Below are 19,673 nucleotides of genomic sequence, written 5' to 3' on the forward strand. Positions count from 1 at the left end.
ATGTTGCTTTTAAAAATTCTGTTATTATTAATTCATTGACTTCTGAAGCCGAAACTCTGTATGGCTAGAAGATGTACTACGATGGATGCAATATATTTAAATGAAAGCATGAGAACGGATGTGTACATGAACACATACAGTTATTGTTGTCCATTGCATAGGAGAATAGAATAATAAAAAATTAGTAGTGTTATAATTAACATTGTGACATAAACTTTATAAATAAATTAAATTTTATTTACAAACGTTCAAACGGAAATGATAGTTCTCTTTGCTATTCCACCAGTTCCGTGTTTTAACATGGAACTGGAGAAATTTCACGTGCTGGCTACATCAGATATTTTAATCTTGTTGTTTGCTAAAACCTTCATCTGGCATTTGAGAGAAACTATCACAACTTTCATCGGCTATTTTCAAAACACTATCACACATATTCCTGCTTTTGGAGAAAAATTCTAAATTTTTTAAACTTTGTAGAGTTTTACTTTATTTTTCTAATAGCTATTTTTATTTTAAAACAGCTTTACTATACGTTCTCATTTTCCTACCTACGCTTTTCTTCCAGAGCCAGTTTTCACTTTCATGCTTTATGCAAAATAGAGGAGAAACTACTGTTAAAGCTGAGGTTCGATATTTTATTATTAATTCTGAATCTCGATCTAATTTCCTAAACCAAAATCTTTGTATAATCTCTTTCGGTATTAAAATCTAGACGTTGCTAAATCTGTGATTTCAGAATAGCATAAAAGACATGTCAGTTGAAAGTAAAGAGTTTCTTTCTCTTAACACAATCCTCATGTTGTAAATTAATACGCTGATTCTAAAAGATAACTGATGCAAGAATTTAATTATAGTCATGATTTATTCTTCCGTTTAATGTTTTAAAAATGTTTTACTACTTCACGGTGAATTTGAACTACCATACATTCTAAAATTTTGTCCTCTTGAAGGCATCTGAAATGTCTTCGTAACCCAAACTCCAGCAAGCCGCTCCCCTTGCTGGAATCTCCAAGAGCTTTAAATTGATCTTTATCCCTTCCCTTGCTTTTAAAAAGGGAATTTCACACTCATAATCTCTCTCCTAATCTCCTATGCTTTAATATTGTACGCAGAATGGCACAATGAAAAAGGAAGAAAATATATCTGCCTAAGGTTAAGGATGCTTTCTTGAAGGTCTTTCTAAAAAGAACAAGATTGTATCCATGTTGCACATGGAACAGAACCTCGAAACTTCCAGTGCAACCAACCCGATCTCCAGGATTTTAGCTCGAGTCGAACAATCAGCGAGGGTCCCGTAACTTTAGCTTTCGGCCGCTAGTAACGCCCTGAATGTCTTAATTTGATCGGCTTCTTGCTGTAGCATCTCTACAACATTGCAATTAATAAGAATTCAGTACTAATGTCGAGTTTCTCATACAACTAATTTTGCTCTCCACTTTCAGTACAGTAATGAAAACATTGAATGAGATATTAATTATTTTATTTAAAACAGGAATTTTGTTAAATAATTTTATCCCAATGTAGTCTGAAGAAATTCTTCTGAAAACATTTTATCATCAGTCATCTCAAACTGGTGGTCCATAGGCTTGCTACGGCTATCGAAGCAATTTTCCATGGTCCGCGAATACATTTTCCTTAAATTAATTACCCTTATTATAACGTTAATTATAATGGCAATACTTTGAATAAACTGTTTAGAATTTTAATGATTTGGAGTACAATTTTATATTATTTTCTTTATCATTAAAAACAAGCATGAGTAACACACCACAAAAAGAGCTAATTAATTTTCACTTTGATATAAATCTTTCTACAAAAATCTTTGAAGATCCTTTTATGGGAATGATCATTAATCAATTTATTAATATTTGCAGAATTGTTGGATGTATATTAATATGTCAACAGTTTTTCCGCAGTTGAAAATTAACAAGTCTAAGAAAATATCAGACTGACCGATGAGCATCTACAATTTGTGATGAAAATAATTTCTAATAAAGTTTCTCTAAGGTTAAGAATTTTATCGAAATTGATACCCCATCAGGTGTTGTTAAAAGCCGTAGTAAGAAGTAAAAAAATGTATAAGTATTTATAATACATAATTATGCTTTTTTCTGTATACATCGAAGAAATTATTAATAAATAAAATGAAAGAGATTATCATTATTTGTTTTCCGTTTTGTCTGATTCGGAAAGTTTTCGTAACTTGCTTATTTTTAGTTTGAGTTAAAATTATATTCTTTAGAACTCAATTGAACATATTATATTATATATTTTAAATATATATTCGTTTAACACTTTATACTTAGATATAATATATGTTTGAATTACAACACAATTTTCTTGCGAATACCAATCTTCAGATTTCTGAAAGAAAATAAACATAAATTTGAATTTTCTTTGTGTCATTATTATTACTGTTTCCATATGCTTTGATTAATATTCATTAAATTAAATTTAAAATTTATTTTCAAAGTTTCATTATGTTAATAACAACCTTTCATTTTGTTTAAAAGCAGTTCCGGGCCTTCAACTGCTTTCAGATTGTGCATTCGGCCAGCATGCAATTTGAGTTGAGACTAGACTGTGCTAGACATATTTTCGACTGACTGGGTTTATCTAGTGGAAAGCTGAAAAGCATTTTAAACCCCCAAATCAGCATAGCTCTGTAAATTTGTGCTCTTATCCGTTGCAATTAAAAATGAAAAGTGTGTGTATGTGATTATGGCAAAGCCTCGAGGGCTATTTGCCTAAAGCTAGGGATGCCTTCGTGGAGGACTTTTTAAGGGAAACTGGCTCGTATACACGTTACACATGGGGAAAACCACAAAACCGCCCATGCAGCCAGCCCGTTCGCGGGATTCGAACCTCGGACCGAACTACCAGTGTTCAGCGACTTTACCGCTTGGCCGGTCGTTGGCCAAAAATGAAAAGAATGATAGAAAAATGTACTGAAGTAATTTATAACAAAATATTTCCAAAAATATATTTAATGTTAACAGCTATTCTGCAAATAATCAATTTTTCTCCCATTTTTCTCAGCTACGTCTACTGGGGTGAGTATCCACTGTCATTCGCAGCATGTTTGGCACAAGAAGAATGTTATCGATTATTACTAGCAAAAGGTGCAGACCCCGATATGCAGGATACCAACGGAAACACCGTCCTCCACATTCTTGTTATTCAGAACAAACTGGTAAGAACTGCTTTATCATTTAAGTGTCCAAATTTTAATTTGACTGATAAATTCATAAAAAAGATTTAAGAACTTCCTGTGTGCGAATTTTTCATCTAGTTATAAGTTACATACTCTATTTAAAAAATGTAATAGTAAGACAAAATCTAATTGTGTTCCAAGACGAACAACTGGCTTAAATTTAAGAAACATTTAATTTAGATTCCAAAGCAATCAAAATTATTATATCTTCTAAGAATAAATGAAAAGTTTTGTTAAGCTTATTAAAGTTATTTAAAATTTTTATTGATTAATTAAGAAAGTAAACCGATTCAGAGCAGAGCTCTTAGTTTCGAGCTGGCTCGAACGCAGACCCACTTCTTTGTGTGCAAAAGTACTCCACTTCTAAGCTATCAAAACAGGCAGGCAGCTTCATCTAGCTTCTGTTTGAATACAAGTTTAGTACATATGAGAGGTTACTGAGCAAGCAAAATTGTTTCTAAGAAGGAATTAATCGAATGTACCTTTTACATTCTCATCTTTTGTTTGTAATGATACACACTCTAGCCAAATTCAACATAGGCGCCTACCCTTCCATGGATCCTATTTTAAGAAGGAGTCCTATGAAGACATTGGGGGGGGGGCTTGAAACCAGAATTTCCTTCCCGAACGCATAACAAAATCGCTCGCTGAGTTATTGATTCCGGGATCCAGCTTCGGAAATTTCTACTTAAATTTGTTCTGGACAAATGTTATTGGCAAACAGATGAGATTTTACTGGCTCGCAGCAAATGAAATTTTACTGGCTCGCAGCAAATGAAATTTTACATACCAGCATATGAGATGCGAGTTTTATGTGCGCGTGAAAGCAAATTATTGTGCTTTATTAAAAAAGCGTTTTACTGTCAATTCTATGATATTAACGTAAGTATTATGCTCATGTGTGAACGTGATGATAACAGGAAAAAGCAGATTAAACTCAATCTGGAAAACAGAGCACTCATCACAAATCCTGTACTGTTTAAAGTCTTTTTCTTGCTTATCTTGATAAACAACTAGGCTAACTTTACCATTCTTCTAACTTCCGTGAGTAAATATACAACTGGTACAGACTTCCCGTAAAAAGACTGCCATCAAGAAATTTTGATGGGAAGGGCCTTAAAAGGCTCTCCTTCATTGCAATTTTACTCAAAATTTCAGTATCAATGGGTGGAATACTAGAGATAATAAAAATAGCCTTGCAATTAGTAGTTCTGCAGCTACGAACAATCCTTAAAAGAAACCTTCTTTGAATTTTCCTTAGAAGCTTTCAGTTTACTTTCTTCAGTAAAGAACCGCCCCAAGCACTTGATGCAAAGAAAAAATCTAGCGCTATTCCTAAAATATACATAATTTTAATAACATTTGCTTTGACTCCATTAGCGTTCTTAGAAATTTTAAATAATCTTGAAAATACCTTTTGTCATTTATCCGAGAGATAGGAAATATGATACTTTCAACGAAATTTGTTATCCAAGATAGCTCCTAATTACTTTAATTTAAATGCCTTCTTCTATAAGAATGTCTGCAAGTGCTAAACTTATTCTTCAGTCATTAGTCATCGTTTTGTGTACCGCATAATTTGGCTGTTGAGAGGACTGAATTTCAATTTATAAAGTTTATACCACTGAAACGCAGTATCAAGTGTTAACGAACAATTAAATGTAGATCATCCGTAAAAGTAATTTTTTAAAAAATTTGAAAAGCAGATAATTTACTAAATGGTAGTACATTATCGTTATAAAATCGCATTCTGAAGCGTGGCCCTGGTAAAATATAGCAGCACAGAGTGGTGATACGTTTTAACATATCTTAGCACAGAATGGTGAAAAGGTATGTTTAAATTGCCTAAGTATATTTTAAACGTACCTTATCACAGTTAATTGCTAGTAATAACGACTAAAGAGACTAAAGATTATAGGATTCGTTGCCACATCTAGTGGCAACGAAATAAGGGTCATCATGACATTCCAATGATGCATGCTTGGTTTGTTTTCTTTTTTGCTTACCTGCAACCACATGCGTAAATGGCCTTCACTGATATCTATATAGAAGAGTTATTTAATTTTAGAGGCATTGCGGTCTTATTTCCCCAGAAGATTCTTTCTTTATACCACTGTAGACATTCTTGATGATGCGATTATGTCAGGAGAAGACAGATGAAAGAATAATAAGCATTCATTATTTTCGTCATGAAATTAACGTAAAATAATGGTAACAGTTTGGAGAACAGATAGTTTTGGCATTGCAACATTTAAAATATACATGAACCTTGGAATTTTATTTTATAAAATTAGTCGCCTAATCTTGAAATCTTCTCGTTACGTACTTCTGAATCAGTGTACCATGTTTCTGTATTCCTATTTTCCTGTATCCCCAGCAATGTTCACCAAGTTTTTTTTATTCTGAATTGCATGGGCATCAGTTTTTTTATGTCGAACATCCGTGGTCTTAGCATTCTGATAGCATGAATTTTACGAGTACCTTATAGGGGTGTGGTAGATAGCCAGTGTTCACACTGAGAGAGATCGACATATTGGCCACGTAGTCCAAAGTAAAGGCAAAGAGATACGGTGTATGGTTTCTAACTAGAAGGTAGCTATTTGACACCAATGTCACCGACACAGCGGTAGCGGAAAAACAAACACCAAGCACTTACCTTTCTTACTACGACAGGGTGCTATGAGAACCCACAGAGTTAATGAGCAATTTTGTTCGGTCTGATACATTCAGTTTTACTTTTAATATCTCCATCTCTTTCTCGGTGTGATATTTGCTGGCTGTCTGGTCACAATACCTTCGACATAACAATGGTAATAATACCTTCCGCATAACAATGGTAGTCTTGAATTATTAGCTGTCACTTCTAACAGTTCTAAGAGATAGTACTAATCCCATCAAGTTTTATAGACCTCGTTGGTTTCTATTTCACAAAGACAAAAATTGTTTTATTTGTCCATTCCAGTAGCGGGCGAGAGGTTAGTATTACTAAATACTGGTAGTTCAACCCGAATTCCAACTCAAGCGAACGGACTGGTTGAACGGATTTTTAGGGCTTTCCTCGTGTGTTACGTGGATACCAGCCTTTTTCTCTTAAAAGGTCTTTCAAGAAAGCATCCATAACCTTTGACAGATCGCCCTGGGGTGTTGTGCCACATACAAATAACCTAGCATAACCTTCTAAGGCCCTTTCCTTGATTGCATATAAAAATCACTTACGAAGTAGACGCTGCTAAACTGTATGCAAAATTTTTGTTGTCCAATCTGATTACTTCCAAATGAAGTATTTTTTATTGGCGTAACGACATATTTTAAGAATGCTTGTGTAGAAACATTTCCGGAAAAAATTGCTCGTATGCCTTATAAAAAAATAGCATTTTATGAAGCGATAGGGAGATTTTTACTGAAAGGCAGATTTTACGGGGAATTCATTTATTAACTGAAAGCTTAAGCAATAACTCCAATTTCTTTCATTCTCAGGCTACAAACTCCATTTTCAACCTGAGTAGATAAACTAATTTCTATTGCAATTTCGTTTACTGATCAATTTTGGTGAGATGAGATGGCTTTATGTGCATTTGTTTAGCTTTTTGAATCGGCAGCATAAGTGCTTTTCTACAGGTAATAAGTTTCTTACGATATCCAACAACCGATTCAAAAAACCATTACATGCTTCTTGTTTAATCAATTATCTATCTACCTGTATATTTCTTTTTTTTTAATTTTTAGGAAATGTTTAATATGGCATACGAGTGTGGGGCTTCCTTGGATATAAAAAATAGGCAAGGATTAACTCCTCTTACTCTGGCTGCTAAGCTAGCGGTAAAAGACGTAAGTATGTTATACTTAAATTTAAATATTTCCAGTATAAGTTCGTCATTAATCCCGAAGATATCCTGCGTTCAGTCATATTCTGAGTTACTTTTTTCTCATCAACTATGGATTAAACAAAGGAATATTTTTAAACTCCTCATAGAAGAATTTATCACTTTAACGCGTGCGTTCTGTCCTGGTGTTTCTGATTCCATATAGCATTGTTTCATCTACAGTTAGAGGCCCGATGAGGGCAGAGTTGGCTTCTCACATTTCCTATTTCGAAGAATCTAATAATCTTTAGACTTTAACCTAGCACTTTGCAAATAGGCCATCAAACTGTAATTATTTCTGTTTGTAAATCATCTTTCCCCTAGCAGGGTAATACCAGCTTCAGTACCTAAAATTAACTCAATGATTGCCTTGATATTAAGTCGATTAAGGACACTTAATTCACTAAATAATAGTTATAGTGCTTTTCAAAACAAAATTAATTTCACAAAGTTTCTGTAATTATTTTTGATATGGTGCTATCTCTCCAAATTTAGCTCTCAATGTTTATCAACCAAAACTGTACGTAGTCTCTAAAATTAATGTGCAAGACATTAGATATCAGCTTTGAGTTATTCATTGAGCTGCACCTTTTTACATATAGTATACTTTTGCTTCCAAATAATAATGCCTAGCACTTAGGACAAAAAAAGGGAAATTTTATTGTTAAAAATAGTTTAAAATATCAAAATATCTCAAACATGCTCCACTTTTCAACTTAAGTGGAATATAAATTAAGGTATTTGTCTGTTCATATTATTTGTTTGACAATCCTAGTGGAACTCGGTCGAAGTTTCCTTAAAACAGGCTGTCATCACCTCCTCATCTGATGCAATGCGATTTTCACTAAAACCCATTTGTTCACTAAACCCTTTTAAAAGACATATTGAATTTATTCAGAGATAATTTAGTAAACAACAGATAAAGAAACTTCAAAACAAGTTTCATGAACCTCACCAGTGGTAAAGGGCCTGTTTCTTTAAATGTGATCGTCTACTCATTTCAGCAGTGATAACTATCGGTCACCTTAATCAAACTTCGTAATAGACATACGGCGAATCCTAAGCTAACAATCAAGTACTAGTTTTGAATATTTCTCTTATTCATCAAGTCTTCAAACCCTTCAAGGATTTAACAGTGGATAACAGTGTGAGCAATTTTGTTTCATTTAAAAGACGAATAATCGCACTCACTGAATGATCGACAAGATTGTCAGACACATAAAAATAACAAAAGTATGAAGCATACAGCAAAACAATTTTCAAGGATTGAAAACTTTGGTGACAACTATAACAACATAAGAACTTCAAGTATCCTTGAACTCAATGACATACCCGATGGAGTTAAGTAAGCAGTTCGCAACAATAACCTTCACGATCGAACAACAGAAGAATTTGTGATTTACTTGAAGTGATTTTTACATTACAAAATTGTAGTATATAATAATGCATAGAAAATACAAATAAATTTTAGAGTTTATATTTAAGTACTATATATTACTTGTAGTGGGAAATTAGAAACTAAGTCGAGATTTCTGCATTTTCAATCTATCACGTGGCAGAAAAGATGGAAGAAAGTTGTGTGACATTTAGGTTACTCATGTTATTAAAATAGTAAAATTATGCCCTCATCTATTGTTGTTGCTTACTTAATCATTCATGTCTCAATTTTTCTAAAATAAAAGATGATCAACTTTATCGATGATGCACCTTTGCATAAAAATAACTAAATAGCATGCATTTTATTCAAATCCATGCATAAAAACTTGTTTAGAGAAACGAGGAGATAAACTTAAATTAATTTTTAAGCCTGATAGTACAACTATTTTTGTTATTATGTTAGATATCTAAGGAGAACTTTCAGTTATCTTTAAAAAGTACTAGTGTTGTAGGGCCCCTTTTCAAAAAGTCATGGTATACGACTTTAACAATTATTTTGCTTCACTGCAGCAACGTTATGTCCTCTGTCTCATTCAGTTAATTTGTTACCTTGCTGCAAAGTCATATGAGAATATAAATAACAGGCTTAAACCTTTCAGTTCATTAAAATACGGTAAGAAGCCTTTTAGCTAAAAAACAAGGATGTATGTAATAATATTTTTAAATCAATTGATTGAATTAAATTCTATTAATATTGCTTAATAATGTGTTGGCGATTCTCTACCTAAATTGCATCCCTGTTCCTAAATTTTGGCGAAATCCTTTCTTTAGTATAAAATATATTAACCTGTTGGCGCCCGCCAAATCGCCAAACTCATAAATCTGTCATATTACATAAAGTACTTAAGAACACTCCTGATGAGAAGATAGCGTCACCTCGTGATTTCAATTAATATCGCTGATTGGAGGAGCCGCGTTACGTACACATATGTATAAACTGGGCTTCTGCTCAAGGTACGAGGAGAACGCTTACGAGATGGATGCTAAAATAAACCTACCACTTTATATTCCAAAATTTGTCTCATTCCTGTTGCCCCGGCTGCACAAAACAAATAATGTATGAGAAATTACATTTCAGAAAGCCGGTAGGATACCACCTTCAAAGGGATTATCTAAAAAGGAAAATACCCCAAGGATTATACGGATAAAATGTTACGCACTTTAGATGAATTTGACCCTGTGTGACTTCTATGTTTCTACATTTTTCGCTAGGCGTTCTTCCTTCAAGAGAATCATCCTTCTGTTACCTGTATTCTGGTATTCTGCAGATTATTTTACGTCCAGAGAAGCATCCTTCTGCCCCCTGTGATGTGTGATTTGTGTTTCCATCGAAAGTTCGTCGTTCGTCAAATGTGCTCTTACCGTTGACCTACTTTTGAGGATGGAAATCTTTCCCTACGTCTACGCCGTTCTGTGTTGCTCTCGAGAGCTTTGTGCTTGTGTGGTGATTGATCGTGTTTTGCGAAAATCTAATCAAGAGTGCACAAAAATGTGTATTTTCGTGTCGATTTCATCACTCGTATTCTCGTCACAATAAGTCAAACAGAAGCAATTAGTAAAAGGATTGGGGATGCAAATGATATTATTACTATTGAATTATAATTACTGATTTAATAATAGTGTTTTTATTTTGAAAATTTTAAAAAGTATTATTTTGGTATAAATGTATTTTAAATTTGGTATTTAAAGGATGTATTTTGGTTTTAATATTGTTTTGGGAAAATTTAAAGAGTATTATTTTTGAATTAGTTTTATTTATGAAAGTATTATTAAAAGAATAATGGCTAATGAAAACCTCTCTGATCCTGATGATTCATTAAGGGCAGCTAGCGCTGAACCTGAAACAAGTATAATTCCCTTTGACGCGCAGAATGATATGGATATAAATTCATGGCTTGAGTACTTTAACAAAACTCATTTAGATAAAGATGAAACGTGGAAGCTTAATAATGTAGCTCGATATCTAAAAGGTAATGCACTTAGCGTATATGTCAAAAACTGCCATAAAATTACTAAATATGATGGTAATTAAGAAAAAGAATTTTTATAAAATTGTAGTACCTAAATCTTTAAGATTAAAATTGTTGAATAAAACCCATAAAAATTTTGGTCACCCGGGAGTTCAAATTATGCTTAACTTAATCACCTCTCAATATTATTGGCCTCATATTAGCGAAGATATCGGAAATTTTGTTAAACATTGTCATACTTGTCAACTTAATAAAAAGAAAAAACAGAAAAAATTGGGTCTTATGCAAGACGTACACCCAACCGACAAACCTTTCGAATGTCTCTCTATTGACACTGTGGGAGGATTTAATTATTATAATTCTACAAAAAAATATTTATAGTTATTGACCATGCAAGAAGATATGTCTGGGCTTTTCCCTCTAAAAGTGTAACTTCAGAAACCTATGCCAATTGTCTAAAACAAATATTTCAAATACAAGTCCCCGAAAAAATTCTGAGTGACAGGAATGCAGCCTTCACTTCCTCTAGATTCAAAAAATTTCTTAAAAAGCATAAGGTTAAACAACTTTTAACTTCATCTCACCATCCCCAGACAAATGGTAAAGTAGAAAGAGTAAATCAATCAATAGTAAGTCGACTAAAATGTAAAGTAAATTCTTCTTCTAAAAAAGTACCGTGGACTAAAGTGCTAGAGCAAGTTGTTATCGAATATAACAACTTCCCTCATACGGTAACTAAGTTCACCCCAGCATACTTACTATTTGGTAACCTCCCTTTTGAATCTCCAATTGATCAAAATAAATACCCTTCCTTAAATGAAGCAAGGGCTTTAGCAAAGAAAAGAACTATCGAATACCACCGAAAGAATAAAACTAGATATGACATCAGATTTCTAGAATCTAAATTTCAACCTGGAGATTTTGTCCTTTACGAGGAATTTGAATACCCAAATACTAGAAAATTGACTTCACCCTATTCAGGCCCTTATCAGATTATGAATAAATTATCTGAAGTTAATTATGAAATCGACAGGGAAAATTTTCACACGAAGAAACCAACTGAGATTGTACATGCGTCAAAATTAAGGTTCTATTATCCACCCGAGAACTTTAAATTACATCATGAATAAATCAATAAACTATCCATAACCCTTCTTTTAGTTTTCATCCTGTTGTCCCCCTTTATAGTTGATTTATATCTCAGTGTCTGAAAGGTTTGTCTGCCCTTTTCTTTTACTGGGCTCCTTCAAACTTGAGTTTCAGGTTCAATGCACTTTTCGTGTGGGAAACACTCAATTGAGGCTATACTACAAGTAGAGTACTATACCCTCACATTTCCTTGAGCTCATGTTTTCCTATGTTTGTGTTATAAATTGTAGCAACAGTTGAAAAAGTTAAATTTCAGTTGTTGAAATTTCTGAATTTCATTTTATGTTTCTGCAGCATCGTATACAAAAAACTGGTATGGATGTTGGAAGTTAAATTTTGTTTTGTTATCATTAATAAAAGAAAAATAGAGTGACAAAATATGTTAAAAACCTAGCAAAATGTGTATTTTCAACAAGAGTATAAGAGCTCTAGTATCGTGACATAAAAACTCAAATGTTTTCAGTGCCAATGCTGATCCATAATTCTAGCGCTAATTAAATGATCCGGAGATCTCCAAAGACCAGTAAAAGACTGAAGATGAGATTGAATGACAACTCTAATGATTGTATGGACTCATACACAAACTGTGAATGGCATGCCCTAAGATATAAACTTACAAATTCAGTTACTTCCTATATTTCCTATTGCCGCGTAGCTAACCAGCAATATGTTATTAGTGCTTTATTTGTTCTGCACTTAGTTACTATATTATAATTTCATTAATCATTTATTATATTTTATATACTGTATTAATTATATTCAAATATTTTATGTCATATTTTATGTAAACATTTTGTGTCCCTTGAGGTAAATCCAATCAGTTTTCCTACTCACTTAATTTCCTAATAACTAAATTTTCTGCTCTCACTATCTGGACTGTCTTGGGTCGACGGCCGCGACTGCAAGCCTTTTCAGATGGGGGGGAATAATCTGTAATGATATTTTTAAATCAATTGATTGAATTAAATTCTATTAATATTGCTTAATAATGTGTTGGCGATTCTCTACCTAAATTGCATCCCTGTTCCTAAATTTTGGCGAAATCCTTTCTTTAGTATAAAATATATTAACCTGTTGGCGCCCGCCAAATCGCCAAACTCATAAATCTGTCATATTACATAAAGTACTTACGAAGACTCCTGATGAGAAGATAGCGTCACCTCGTGATTTCAATTAATATCGCTGATTGGAGGAGCCGCGTGACGTACACATATGTATAAATTGGGCTTCTGCTCAAGGTACGAGGAGAACGCTTACGAGATGGATGCTAAAATAAACCTACCACTTTATATTCCAAAATTTGTCTCATTCCTGTTGCCCCGGCTGCACAAAACAAATAATGTATGAGAAATTACATTTCATGTATATTTCATTTCACTCATTTGTTTAATTACAAAATCCTTAAATTATGCTTTATTACCAGAAAATCTTATTTATATAATGTTATTTATTTATCTTATACCGTCCTTTTCTCAAATTGCAGTAAAGCTAATGTTAGTTATTTTGATGCAACAATCTGCTTATTTTTCAAACAAGTACACCAGAAATAGGCAAATAAATCCTTTAAAAATTAAGCTTGGATGATGTAAATATATATGCGAATACTTTAAGAATTTAGAATTAAATGGATATGTTACACTGAAGAATTGGGATGGTTGAATAATGCCTCGCAAGCCTCTTTATTGTCGCCTTGATTTATTTCTGCTTTATCCAATCAATTTTGTTGACAGAATTAATGGAACAGTATCTTTTGCTTGCCCAATTGAGCATGTCTATACAATGCTTCCTACATTTGGTCTTTCAGTTTTTCGTCACAATAAGTAACTGCCAAAAGTTTCATAATGGTTCAAAACAGAAAATTTTCTATAAAATTTCAACGTTTGAGAGAAATGTATTTGAGTACAGTTTGCAAATAATGCCTCTTTTTCTTATTGTAATCAGTTTCTGAAAAGAGTATTATAAATTTAATTTGCATATCACGTGGAAGAATTTATTTCAAAACACTGTCTGTTCTTTCAAGATTTTGAAATATTTCTTTTACAAATGCGGATCTTTTAAAAATCTGCATTTGTAGATGAAATACTTCAGTACAATGTAATTTATTAACACGGACAAAATGCTTCGAATGTAGTGTCGGTTATCACTCAGAAGGATTGCAGACTATATGATTACCTTGCACTCAACATAATGCAAAAATGTGGATCTGATTTGTGTAAATTCCTTATGCAAGAACGGTGCACGCTTCTGAGAAGCTAAACTCATAAAAAAAGATCTATATTTGGCAATAATCAGATTTGTGATTCAGTCTATATTACAATGAAAATTCCCAAATTATAATCAGAAACAAATTAATAACGCAAAATTGTCAGATATTCTCAAGATTGGAAATCAAAAATGAAATTATCAGAAATAGAACTGGGCTTGATATCACTAGTAAGAAATTGAGACAAATATAATGACTCAATCATTCGTTTTTTACGGACTAGCCATTTTAGGCTTTTGCCACTACTAAAGTCAGAAGCAGTGGTCATTTTATTATGAAGGCACCTAACAAATGGCCACAGTTAGCCCCTATGAAGGGACAGACAATTTTACATCCATCTTTCTCCGGGTTTTGAACACAGGCTCTTCAGTACGGTAGAAAGATTCATTAACCACTTTCCAGTCTGGAAGGCAAGAGTCATTCTAAAACAAAAATTATGTTATTACGAATTAAAGAGTGAGCACTGACATCTGAATAAAATCGTAATCAGCTGGCAATATCTGTATTATAACACTTAACTCTAATCAACAGTTTTAAAAGTTTCAGATCTATAAACCGAATGTATAAATAAGAAGAATGGTGTCTAAAGAAACGTCTGCTTCATCTTAACCTTTTTTGCGAGAACAAAAGCGGTGCAACTAATTAAAGCCGATACTTCAGAAAATAAATAGATGTTCCCCTTACCATGAAAAAAACCTAATCTACTAATATGAAGTATAATAAAAGAGAATTAAGAGTAATTTAAAAAGTGTAATGCATAAAATATAAAAAATAGTAATACTATATAGTAATAACATCTTAAGGGAGGTGAAAAGTAATGTTTGTTATGAGGATGAGAATAGGAAGTTTACTAAGATTATAATAATTAATCACCATTATATTTTACCTAAATACACTATACTTTTTTAATTTTATATCGTATAAATATTTAGCTGATTTTTGATTTTTTTATACTTTGTCAGAGAACTTTATGAATTTTTCAACTTTCTTTGCCATCTTCCAGGTATCGTTCGATCCGCGAAGATTTTCATGACGCATCTCAATCTGTTGTGTTTAAAAGCTTTTATGTAATGGCTGACAGTAGTCTTCAATTCGTCAATCGTCCTCAAACGATATGCAAAGTTTCTCTCCTTCCAGTAATTCAGACGGAAGTAAATCGGTCCGTTTTGTCAAACTTTCAAGGCTCAATTACCAATTCAGGTCGTCAAAGTTGGAAATCAGACGATATCTTAATATCTGTCGACGTACAGTCATTTTTGTGCTTGCTTTTGCACCGCTATAGTGAAACCAAATGGAATCCATCAAATGTTTTGCCCCCCAATTCTGTCAATCTTCTTTATTCTCGGGTCCATAAGTCCATAATAACTAATCCCTTGACTTTTAGCACTCTATAGATCTAAATATTCCACACATGCATACATGTACCCTAACAAAGTTGTCGAACACAAACTGGTCCATACGGCATGTTGCACTCTACACATTGATTTCAATTTCCAACAGTTAAAATATGTATATAAATTTCTTTCTCTGTAAGATAAAATAAAGTTCACTTCTCTTTGTTGCTGCTTATCATTGTGAAAAACAAACTATGGCATAATGTACTAAAGTATAGTTATAATCATATTTGTAATGAATTGTGGGATAGTGACAATTATTAGTGTCATGATCATTAGCGTCATTATTATTATTGTTGTTGTTGCATCCAAAAGCAGTATAAAAATCTGATTCATTTTCGTAACATGCTGTTTATTGACATGATGTCAATATAAAATGTACCAATAATCAAAAAATAATATTATACCTTTTTTTCAGATTTATTTTCATATTTTAAAACTGCAGCGAGAGATCTATTGGGAATTAGGAAACATTACCTGCGCTGCTTATCCTTTGGACGACATCGATACTATTGACAGCACAACTGGAGATATCAACAAATTGTCTGTTCTGAATCTTGTTGTGTATGGGGTGAGAATTTTTGTATCATAAATAGGAAACGAGTATTTTGGAGTGTTAAGATTTACTTCTCTGAAAATTATAGAGGTGTGTAGGGAAATTAATATTAATTAACCACTTATAATGATTTTAGTGTATACTATAGGTGTCCGCCGATAACATCGCGGCAAAAACATCGCGGACAAAAACGTCGCGGAGAAAACGACGCAAGGTAAAAACGTCGTGCTACAAAACATCGCAAAGAGAAAACATCGCAGTTCTAAAACATCGTGGTACAAAACATCGACGTCGAAAATAAAGCGGTTCAAAAACTTCGCAGTTTAAAAACATCGTCGTCGAAAATATCGTGGTAAAAAATAAAGTTTTTGTTCGTTTTATTTTTCTTAATTACTACTTAATTCTCATTCATTCAAGTATTCAAACATGAATTTAACTTTACCCTGGCTCTCCACCATGTGTGGTGTCAAACGGGAATATTCGTGTTTTAGTATTGCAACACTTCCCCTAACCACAATGATTTATTAGAATTCAACGACCAAATAGACACACCTTACTCGACATTCTAAAACTCGATGAGCTATTTTAACATTCTTAAAATTCAAGTGTAGGTGGAGAACCCTACAAAACACATTCATTCTAACTTCCCCCTCATTCATCTTTAGACATGCAGGCTTTCGCTATAAAGCATGATTTTATCTGCTGTTTAATACTTAAACTTTAATTCATTTCTTTCGAGTATTTACTTTTAGCATCTAAAATTTTATGCTTCTAGACTAAATTCTACTTTTACATAACTTTCAAGTATTTACGTATATTTACAAACTTCTAATACATATGATTTTTACAATTTACCATAAAATGAATAAGAGAAAAATAAATTTTTACTTCACGCATTCTTCGCCAAGCTGGCGGCACTGAAACTAAAGTTCACATTAATACAAGAATACGAAGTTATTTTACTTTCGGCCAAATTTTGGCTTTAACATAACAGAATTAGTCTTTCGAGCAACAGGAACTGCTTGTTCTTAGATTTTATACTTAAAGAAAATAATACTTTTTGCCTTAGCTAAATAAAGTAAAACAAAACTAAGTCTCAACCGAGACAAATTGACTTCCGTCAAAACATAGAACTTCGTATTTACGCATAACATTTCGGAACAAAAGAAAAATTTATAGATAAATAAAATAAGAAACTAAAAATGAATAATAACAAGTGACTACCTACGAGTAACTAACCTAACCGCGTTCTAAGATACCGCTGATAATTCAGCAAACTTCTGAATATTACGTTGAAAGATTTAACTATCGCCGAGGCAAGCACACAGGCCGAAACGCGTGGTTCTTCAATTTCTACCTAGCCACCTCCACGCTCGTGAAGCAAGAAAGCACATTTTCGAACTCGTTTCCCTTCTATTTAACTCAGAATACTTCCGCTGACTATTTCTAATACTTTGCGCGTTCTACTAAAATTTACATACTCTGGCATTGGCAATTCCAGGGGAAAGTAAGGCTTGACAGGAAAGATAGTTTAAACTTAAAATAAATGTTAGTTAAAATAAATATAAACCCTACAAGCTAAACCCTTTGTAACTTCAACCATAGAATTTTTTTATTTTGAAATAACAAAATCTAGCATTTTCTGTAGGAAGGCAAAATATATATTTGCGCAAGGTTCCGGTTATGAAAGTTCCTAATATACGCTGAGTCAAGTAATGATGTAATTTGTTTAGCCTGGCTGGAAGTATCTTTCTTAAAAAAAGCAGCAATCAACAAAAGTGACTGTAAGAAATTTATCGAAACAGTTTATCTACCCTGGGTGCAGTTTATTTACCCTTGGTATTTTGTGTGTATTCCGAACAGCCATAGTTGTCACTGATTGTAGTATCATAAGATGCGCTGAGCTGAGACCTGACACAGCATTTGTTATCTACCGTTATTCTTACGTAAGCTTGAATAGTGTTTCGCTTAATGGCGTAAAATGGCGTGTAAATATAAAACTAAGTTCGAAATCAAAGTGATTGTTTAATAAATAGTTCGTACATACTTCCTGTCGTGGATGAATTGCTTCCGTTCTTTAATATTTAATTCTTCGGATCTAAAACAGTGAAAAAGGATTTTTCTTCATTTAATTTATTTGTATCTGTTATTAGATATAAGTTCAGAAACTTTCAAACCCATCTCCTGTTTCTTATTAAAATCGTCTTGGTGATGGCCTGAACAAAACATATCTGTTATTAAACTATTCTAGAAATTTTTCAGAAGCGGAATCTCATCGTTTGTTATCGTCTGACCACATACTTAAAGGACCTGTCAACTTTTTTTGCAATAAAATGTTATTGGCCGTAAATGATTTAGGAACAAGATTTTCTTAAATTATCTTATCAGATATGCTCATAATATCGCACAATTTAACACTCAATTTTAGATTTATAATAGCTTTTACATGAATATTTTAATTTTAAAGATTAAATAATTGTTTCTTGTTGCACTGCTTTTCCGTGTGTTAAGTTTTAATGTTTATTTTAATAAACATGTTTTGTGCATGTTAAAATCTGTCCGATATTTTTAATATTTCGTCTGTTTCTATCAATGCGACCCAAAGTCCTTCTCAAAAATCCCCAAATATTCCTCATCACGTAAAGTCAATGTCCAAGCTTTCGATGCATAAGTCAGAACAGATCTTATAAAACTCTTATAAAAGAGTAATTTAGTTGTTAGCTTGAGAACGCTGGATTTTAAATAGCTCTTCTGGCTGTGAAAACATCTATTTACAGCAGAGTTTCAGATGTTATCGGGCTTTTTACAGTTCATCTCCGCTTTCAGATAAATGAAACTGTGGACCTTTTCAAATCTATAGCTACTAACTTCTAAATGACTAAGTGGTTAGCATGATTTTAAACAAGGCATATATTTAGTTTTACTTTCATTAACAGATAGGATAAATCGTTTTGCATTTTTTTTCCAATGCCATAAATGGCTGTTTAAGAGTAGGAACAGTATTCCAAACAACACGAATGTCATCTGCATGAGCGAGTAATTGAATAGTCTTTTTTAAATTATTTCCTTTAGTACTGAGACTAGAATCTCTAATAATGTTTTCGAGTGCAATTTAAACGAGTGGCATGTCAATGCAATCCCCCGTCTCACACCATTCTCGATTTCAAGCTATTCTGTAAGGTCACCTTTTAAATGAATTTGTATCTTTGTTTCCCTGCATGTTCAGGTCTGCGAATTTATGCTTTGTAAATGCCACAGAAAACAAATCCAAAGAATTTTTTAATTAAATAACTTCTGCCAACATAATGTATAAAAATAGAGTGTTGCTAATAATATCGCCTTTTGTCAATAGTGGTTATATAGACTTTTATATCTGTTAGTTGGTAAAATGTTATGAATATGAGCAGCATTATTAGAAATAGTTACTTGTCTATAGACTGTAACTATTCTAATAAGACTTGTCTATAGAATCATTACTGATTTCTTGCACAGAAGATACTACGCAAAATCACGCTGGAATGTTAAAAATTATTAACCCAAGAATAGTATCTTAGTAGGATATCGTTATAAGTTTTAAACAAAATATTTTAACATAGTATATAGCACAGATGGCCAGATTCTGTACTTTAGAGGACCAGTTTAAGTTGTACCTTGGAGCACATGAAGCCAGATATTTTCTGGATAATAAATATTTTATAACTTTTAAATCGTCTTCCTTGTCGGCGAAGAAAAGCAAAGAAAAGTAATTTCAAATAATCTCTGCAAAGAGAGCAACACCGATTTAATCAGTTGTGAAAGTTAATAAGATTATTCTCTCAAAAAAGAGG

At 32.8% G+C, this 19,673-nt stretch overlaps 1 protein-coding gene across 1 annotated transcript in view; it reads left to right on the top strand.

The window, feature by feature from the left end:
* nan (transient receptor potential cation channel subfamily V member nanchung) overlaps positions 1-19,673 on the top strand; it is a 120,852-nt gene that overhangs the window by 15,669 nt on the left and 85,510 nt on the right. The window contains exons 5-7 of the mRNA XM_085808594.1: positions 3,040-3,193; positions 6,941-7,042; positions 15,709-15,861. Coding sequence (XP_085664720.1) covers positions 3,040-3,193; positions 6,941-7,042; positions 15,709-15,861 — 409 coding nt within the window. The remainder of the gene's footprint in view (positions 1-3,039; positions 3,194-6,940; positions 7,043-15,708; positions 15,862-19,673) is intronic.

The sequence above is a fragment of the Stegodyphus dumicola genome, chromosome X1, assembly GCF_044657685.1.
Source record: "Stegodyphus dumicola isolate Sdum_Otavi_A_Nest chromosome X1, ASM4465768v1".
NCBI lineage: Eukaryota > Metazoa > Arthropoda > Arachnida > Araneae > Eresidae > Stegodyphus > Stegodyphus dumicola.